The following is an 8,725-nucleotide window of genomic DNA, read 5'->3' on the forward strand; positions in this document are numbered from 1 at the left end:
TTGCAAATGAAGCATACAAAAATAATATTCTTCAGGAGGGCAATAGGTCATGCAGAGAAAAAAATACTTGTGTTACGACCGGTCTAATTTGACCACAAATATGTAGATAAGAAAAGGTGAGGAAAATTGCTCAACTCTCAAGAGAGAGTATTTCGATGGTCATAGCTTGGGCACAAAGGACCATGAGGTCAAAGTGAAAACCTCGTGAAGAATCTATCGAAAGTTGTGGACCACAACGGACCTAATCTAATCGATGTCATGTCAAATAGCTAATCGATTACAGTGTTGCTTATAGTTCGGTTCGATCAGTTGGTTATGGCAGCTCTAATTTAAACTTTATGCTCATATTCCAACTTAAAATTTTTAAGTTAAGCAGCATTTTCTCAATTAATTATACATTTACAGTTGTTTGTCTTGCAATTTCCTAAAAAAAATTGTGCATGAAACACCAAATGCCCGGAAAGGTTATTTTTTAATAGCCACCGGCCATCAGCAGGTAATGACCAACCTCCGAGTGTATTTCTGTCATGAAAAAGCTCCTCATAAAACATCATCTGCCGTTCGAAGATGGCATAAGACTATAGGTGGAACAACATTAGGTTGCATGCCACAAATTGGAGAAAGTTGGAGACGGAAAATGTTACACGTTGACCCTAATCTTAAAAGCACATTCAGAAAAAAGTTCCTATTTAGCGATTACATGCCAAGTGATTGAAGTATTTTGGAGATGGTCTTAAGTTTTTCTTAAAATTGATTTATTTGTAGGCGACGTTGTTGTTGGGACGAGTTTTTTGCATACTTTTATATAAAGCGTCGGTTTTAGTTGAAAATACCGCCCGCACTAACTAACCAACCAACTACCCAGCCAATCGACCTTGCACCTTCTCGTTCTAAGTAGGCAAATTTCCGTTATTAATTTCTTTGTAATCTTATCTTAGCACACAAAAATGCGTCAAATTATGTGACTATGTAAATTTTTTTTAATTTTTGTTTTTATCAAAGAGCCAAAATGATTTCATCAATTCGGCGTGCATGTTTTATATTGAGTAATTGAATTTTGCTTTATTTTTAATTTATCTATTATACAAAAATCGGCAAATGCGTATGGTCAAAGTCGAAGGAATTTCATTTTATAATTCATGTTATGAAAACTTGATATCACTGACGTCAACGTATCCACTTGAATTTTCATTTATATTTAAATATCTATATACTATACATATACAGGGTGGTTCGTCTAGCATTTGGAATTTGAACAATAGATTTTTTTTTTACTTTGATAGCTAAAATAACATGCGAGACCCTTCAAAAATTTAAATTATGGTTGAATATTCGAAAATAGATCGCTTTTCGCTTGAATAAAATTGGGAAATAAAGGGTGGTTAAGTTTCAAGGGCCGGTGTTGATTTTGAATAAAATACAAATTTTTTAGGAAATTATTATCATTTCTCTTTATTATGAAAATATTGGTATGGCTCAATTATGCATGGAACAAAATATCGGCCAAATGGCCGCCACGGCCTCGGCGGCACACCTCCATCCGATGGTTCAAATTTTCGATGAAGCTGAGGCGTAATTGAGGTTCTATGCCGTTAATGTGCCGAATTATCTCATCCTTTAACTCTTGAATTGTTGCTGGCTTATCGACGTACACCTTTTCTTTCAAATAACCCCAAAGAAAGAAGTCCAACGGTGTCAAATCACATGATCTTGGCGGCCAATTGACATCGCCGCGACGTGAGATTATTCGGCAGTCGAATTTTTCGCGCGAAAGAGCCATTGTTTCGTTAGCTGTGTGACAAGTGGCACCGTCCTGTTGAAACCACATATCGTCCACATCCATATCTTCCAATTCGGGCCATAAAAAGTTCGTTATCATCTCACGATAGCGAACACTATTCACAGTAACTGCCTGACCTGACCGGCCTCAGTTTTGAACAAATACGGCCCAATGATACCGTCGGCCCATAAACCGCACCAAACAGTCACTCTTTGTTGTGTGCATGGGTTTTTCGGCAATCACTCTTGGATTATCATTCGCCTAAATGCGGAAATTCTGCTTATTAACGAATTAACTGGGGTGAAAATGTGCCTCATGATGATTTTCTCCGAACGCCCGCATTTTGCATTTTGATTTGAACGCCCGTTTTCATAATAAGCCTGAATAACTTTAACGCCGTTGCTCGATTGTGTATCTTTCCATTGTTCAAATTGAGTTGGTCTGAAATTGAAAAATGTCAAATGAAATGCAGAAAGAAACTTGACGTTTAGGTGGGATTCACATTCAACATCAACATCGGTCCTTGAAATTTAACCACCCTTTATAAGTTGTGTTCGTTTACAGAATTAGCCATCATCAGCCAGTGATCCAAATTAAGAGCCTGAGCAAAGACTCTCTCCCAAAAAGAAGAAAAAAAAAACAAACTAACGAGCGGCAACTATGTATTCAATCGTCAGTTATATTCGTCTGCTCTTCGTCTTGCTGTATTTTATCAATGCGACAGTTATGGTTGCTGCCGCGTTCGTCTCGCATCATCCCTTCGCCACCAATCAATGTTCCACCATAATTCGTGTTGCAAAAGCTTGTACCGCTCTCAATTTTTCATTCGACTCAAGCATTTGTGGTAGTAGGTTATTGGGCGTCCGAAACACCCTTGTTGCTCTTGCTAGGTCATCGCGTTCCTCAACGGACCTGTTGCAATAAAAAGTCACATTTTCGACCGTTTCCTCTTCGACCAAGCATTCTGAACAATAAGGACTACCAGCCAAGTCTAGGCGATGCAGATATTTTTTGGAAACATCCGTGTCCACTTAATAGCTGCGTTAGGAAGAAATCAACGTCTCCGTGTTTTTGACAGATTCGCTTGTTAATCCGTGGGATCAACTTATGCGTCCACCAGCCTTTTGATGACTGGTCTCATTTTGATTGCCAGTCAGCTATCGAGGTAGAACGTTCTGCTTGCTTGAGTTCCTCTGCCGGCTTCGTATCTTGCGAGCAGTACAACCTCTTCTGTAAGTTTGCCCGGATGTTTATTGGCATTTTGCTAGCTATGACGTAGATTATGGTACATCGTCCGACACCAACTGATTGACAGCTTTTCTCTCTGCTTGCTCCTTCTGATCAGCACCAGTTCTGTTTTTTGGGCAGCTAGTTCCAGGCTGGCGTTATTCAACCACCTTTGTATTCTTGTTATGACATCATTACATACATGTTGCAGTCTATCTATATGCTTATCAATCACTACCAGTGCGATATCGTCGGTGTATCCCGGCAAGCATTCGCGGGTATTTCGATTTTAAGAATGCCATCAAACATAGCGTTCCATTGGGTTGGTCCAAGAACAGATCCTTGCGGTACACCAACTGTCACGCAGTAGCTCTTTGGGCCCTCCTCTGTTTCATACTGCCGTACTCTATGGTTTAAGTAGCCATGGGTGCGTTGATTTATTCGTATATCACCAACACAATCTCAGTTTTTTCGTAAGCCAACAGCTGTCATGACCCTGGTTACGTCAGCCAATCAACTGATTCCTTCAAAATAGCTGAGAGCCAGTTAACGGTCTGATGCTAGCCACACCTCTGCATTCTGTACACCGTGTCTGAATAATGACTGATTGGACAACTGTAAAGGGTGATCAATTTAGAGGTCTCGGATTTTAAATTGAAGTACAACAACGAAAACTCAAATTGATTGGGCAAAATAATAAATTTTTGCGTAGAACCATTCATGACATTTATTTTTTAAAGATAGTCCTTTTCAAATGTTGACCGCAACTGCGCCATAATTGGATGACTCGCTGGCGGACTTCGCTCGATATCCCGTAAATAACTTTAGTTGACTGAAAGTTGACTTCCAATGCCCCAAGCGAAGCTTGTTTAAGCACAAAGCATTCACACTTTACATGCCCCCACAAATAAAACTCCACAAGTGAGATATCACACGATCTTGGTGGCCAATCCACTTTCGTCTGAGATGAAAGATAAATTGCTCACCGATACGATGACGCAGTAAATCCATTTTTTCACAAACTGTATGGCAAGTAGCGCCATCCGCCGTCTTGTTGGAACCAAATGTTGTGGAAATCACGGGCTTCGATTTCCGGCATCAAAAAGTTCTTTATCATGGCACGTTAGCATTCACCATTCGCTGTTACATTGGCGCCGGCTTCGTCTTAGAAGAAATATGAGGCGCTGATTCCTCCAGCCCATCGGCCGCACCAAACAGTTGTTTTCAATGGATGTAATGGCTGTTCTTGTATGACTTCGGGGTCCTCTTCAGCCCAAATGTGGCAGTTTGCTTATTGACTTATCCATTAAGCCGAGAATGGGTCTCACGGCTGAAAACCTTGAGTTGGCCTGAGAGCGCTATGAACACCTTTCAAATTGTACGATTTGTAAACGTCATTGATGCGTACGTTTTTCCATGATGAAATGTCAATGAATACTGAAAAAATTATGCTTTTAGTTTGACAGTAGTGACGCGTGATCTGTCAAAAAAACACTATTTGAAAAAGTACCACCAATGTGATCAGCTTTTATTACGTGTAAAATGTCTTTTATCGAGATATGATTCACGATTTTTTATGGCCGGAATTGGATGGTATTGATCTGGAGAATGTTTATTTTCAACAAGACGACGCTACGTGCCACACAAGCAACGAAACCATTGATATATTACGGGAAAAGTTTCTGGACCGAGTTATCTCTCGAAGAGGTGATCACAATTGGCCACCGAGATCTTGTGACTTAACACCTTGTGACTTTTTCCTTTGGGGCCACGTGAAAGAGAAGGTCTACGTCAACAGCCCAGAGTCGATTCAAGACCTCAAAGATGGAATTCGAGAGGCTATCGAGGACATAGGGCAGCCACTTTGAAATTCTGTTATGGAAAATTTCATGAAAAGGATATTGTCCTGTAAGCGTGGTCGTGGTGGTCATTTGCCTGATGTTATTTTCCAATATTAACGGCATACCCTCATCTTTATAATGAAATAAACATCCGATCATTTATATTAAAAAATAGCATTTTTCTTTGAATATCAAAATAACACCTCTTATTCGAAAACCCTTTATTTATAGCCGAATAAAATTCCAAATACTATAGGGACCACCCTGTGTGTACAAAATTCATATATATATATTTTTTTTAATACAATTAGAATATTTCTAATATCTTCACTTCTCCCTCCTCCACCAGGAACCGTTCACCACTATACGCTCTCTCACCGTGGAAGCGCTATGCTCCAAGGCGCATTTCCGTTGCTCGAATGCCGCAGGCGGTTGTACGGTACGCTTGCAAATTGAATTGCTGAGCTGGCACGAGAAGCAATGCATCTACAAGCCAATGAAATGTTTTATGGGCCGTGTTTGGGGTGATTGCGATTGGGCTGGACGTGAGGCACACTGGAAGGACCACCTGGAGAAAGATCACGCCCACAAGGTGTTCCATTCACAAACCACTGACATGATTTGGAATATGGGCGTAAAGCAGAAGCCGCTCACCGGCTATTATGTCTTCATTGTATTCGATGAGATGTTCAATTTCTATGAAGTCTACGACAAGGAGCGCATCCTATTCACCATGGCCTGCACATCGACCATCAAGGAGAAGAAGCACAATTATGCCTTCGAGGTGACAATTGTGCATCAGGAAAATGAAGCCATTGCCATCACACAAAAGTATCCTGTGCATAGTGAATATGATAATGACATTTTGGCGGAGGGCTCTTGTATTAGTATGCAACTAACAGATCTGGCCAAATTCATCGATGAAGATCGGGTGAGCAATCCATTGAATCACGTTCAAGAGAATAAGGTGGCGCCGATCGTGGTACCGCCACTTTGTTCGCGGCGAATTTGACAGAATCGGTGTACGAGTATGTGACGTCGCACTTGTGCAGTTTATTCGTGTGTTGTTTGTGTAATTTCTTAATTTCTTTTTTGTTTTCTTGTTCGCATTTTCACATTTCTCTCATGCAGCTGCACTAATGTGACGTCACGCTCTGATGGGCGCAATCTTGTTTCCATCATTCTGGCAATTGAATCAGTACCATGGTGAAAAGATTTTTAGAGGTGTACTACATATTCGACTTTGCCCATATTCGACGGACCCGACGGATTTCTATGACTCTTTGGAACCATTCCAATCGACGAGGCTTGTCCGCAGGCAACAATGTTTGCGTCAATTGAATCTTATACGGGAATGAATGCAAATCAATGCGGATAATTCGTGTAAAATGGTCCGAGCAATGCCCAACTGCTGAGAACGGCGATTTTAGGATGTCCTTGGCGACGCCTTGGTCGGTTTTAATTTGGCCTCTTTGGATTAGAAAGAGCATCACCAGTCGAAAACCTTTCCTACAAACGTTTAATGGTGTTCTTAGAAGGCGCACCTTTGACATTATTTAATTTTTTATACGCACGTTGAGCTTTCACAATTGACTTCTTTTGTTGAATGTAAATTTCAACAATTTGGGAGCGCTCGCGTGGCGTGTACTGATCCATGGTAAAAATTTGCTTGGACTGACGCGGTATGTCATTAAGCGATCTGACGTCTCTATCAAAAGATACAGGGTTGCCAGATGGGTCCGTCGAATATTGGCAACCCTGTACCTAGCAGACCGTGCGAATAGGCTCTAAGCGAATTTGACAGATATGCCGACGTCATTCGTTTTGTGTTTCACTAAGCTAAAGCTAAATTTTGTGACACACAAAACGAATGACGTAGAATCAGAGAAAACTCCCCTCATCAAATTATTTTTCACCATACCTAACGAGCAAACCTGCTATCTATCATCCTTGAATCATTACCTATTTTTGTACTCACGGTTGTGAGAATACAGAAGGTTGCGCATAGAGCGGTACCACCACTCGGCTCTTAGTGAGTTTGACAGAATCAGCTGTTGAACTAAGGAGATTGTAGAGTTTTGTATACAATTTTTTTTTAGTTTTTTGTAAACAACTTTTTTTGCTGTTACTAACCTCCTCCTTTACATCAACCTAACCTAACTTTTTATTTTTTGCTTACAAAAGTTGACCATTTTGACACTTAAGAACTCTCACACATTTCGTCTACCTTTACGTCACGTTTGACAAGAGAGCAACCAATATCTCGCCACTTTCACGCCACGCTTCCGTGCATTTTATTTCTTTTCCTATCACTTTTACCATTTACCACACTCTCTCCCCTTTTCTTTCCATTTCCAGTTATTGCACTATCGCGTACGCATTGTGGAAATAAAAACGCCACGTAAATCGCGAAATTCGCAACGCAGCAGCCCCAATACTGGCGTACATCCGACAGACTTTCAACAGACACAAATCGAAGGTGTCAACCTGAAGAGTGTACCTGCCGAAGTGATTGTTACGCGTAAGCTGGACGACATACCCTATGCGGACAACTCTAGCGGTGCCACGCCCAAAAGTGGCGGTGCCCAATCGACTGAAGGCGTGAGTGAAACAGATGGTGAGCGCGTCAAACTTAAAAACATTTACAATGGAAAATTTTCCAGCAATGAAAGCGGCTCAGAAAGTGATCCGGAATTTGAAGCTTTCATAGCGAAAAAATGGGGAACACCACAATTGCATTTCAATCGAAAGTTTTTGAAAAACAATTCCGATGAGAGCAATTCAACAGAAGAAGCGGACAGTGCGCGTCGATTTGATCGGCGATTTGTGCCGGATGACAAGATTTCAGTGACCAGCACCAGTACGAGCTACAAGAAGCGTGTGACGAACTCACTGCGCAAAAGTTTTCGTGGTTTCAAGACGCCGCAGCTATTTGGCAAAAAGACGGTCGACGATATCAAAGACAGCAAGTAGAGTACAGAAGCAGTGATACCAAATGTGTGTGGACACTCAAAATTAGATTTATTTCAGAATTTTTAAATATCTACGTAGATGTGTTGGTAAACTATTGGATTTTCATTGATGCCTATAGACTCTTTTGTTTGTATTGTTGTTGTTTTGTTCTACCTACACTTATTGATGGACATAACAGGGCAACCAAATATCTCATGAGTAGGTATTAGTTCCAAATTAAACCATTGTATAAATACAAATATCTGTTTGTATGTATGAATGTGTGTATTTAATGTAATAAATTTAAAAAAATTCAGTTAAACTAATTTTGCTTTATTTATATTGAAGAAGAAAAGGTCTGTGTCCCTAGGGGGAGCTTGCAAGCCCTACAGGGCGCGTGGCGGATATGGAATCCATCTCTGGTATAGCCAGGTGGGGAGAGGGAAATGAAATACACATCTCTCACCGACCAACAAGTCGACCAGACCAGGTCGTAAAAAAAAAGAGGTTGTCTGTAAAGTCGGTTTACTGACGATAGTTTAACGTGACAACGTCATAAGAAAATATTGATGGAATGGTTGCAATTTTCAAAACAAAATTTTAATTTTATTTGTTTGATAGATATTTTGTATGGATATAGAGGAGGAGGTAAATGGAATTGCAATGGAATAGGTCAAGTTACATTTACACAAACGTGCAAAATGACGAAACATTTATCAAATTCATGAAAGATATCTTCAATTTCGATTGTGCATCAGACGTTAATAAGTCAACAACACTAAGAGGCACCATCATCGATTTGCCTTTTTCAAGACACTTTATACTCGAAACACTCCCTTTCATTTCCTACTTTTTCTATCATCGTCCTATTCTCAACAGAGAAATGGTTCATTACCATGCACACAGGAAGAAGGCATATGCAAAC

The 8,725-nt window shown here is 40.4% G+C and overlaps 1 protein-coding gene across 4 annotated transcripts in view; it reads left to right on the plus strand.

Moving 5' to 3' along the window:
• Positions 1 to 8,122, plus strand: part of LOC129239082 (uncharacterized) — a 65,336-nt gene extending 57,214 nt beyond the window's left edge. For all 4 annotated transcript variants that reach the window (XM_054874373.1, XM_054874371.1, XM_054874374.1 and 1 more), the window contains exons 3-4: positions 5,198 to 5,779; positions 7,207 to 8,122. In XM_054874373.1, coding sequence (XP_054730348.1) covers positions 5,198 to 5,779; positions 7,207 to 7,821 — 1,197 coding nt within the window. In that variant the 3' untranslated portion in view covers positions 7,822 to 8,122. The remainder of the gene's footprint in view (positions 1 to 5,197; positions 5,780 to 7,206) is intronic.
• The last annotated feature ends 603 nt before the right edge of the window (positions 8,123 to 8,725 follow it).

Source organism: Anastrepha obliqua, chromosome 2, assembly GCF_027943255.1.
Source record: "Anastrepha obliqua isolate idAnaObli1 chromosome 2, idAnaObli1_1.0, whole genome shotgun sequence".
NCBI lineage: Eukaryota > Metazoa > Arthropoda > Insecta > Diptera > Tephritidae > Anastrepha > Anastrepha obliqua.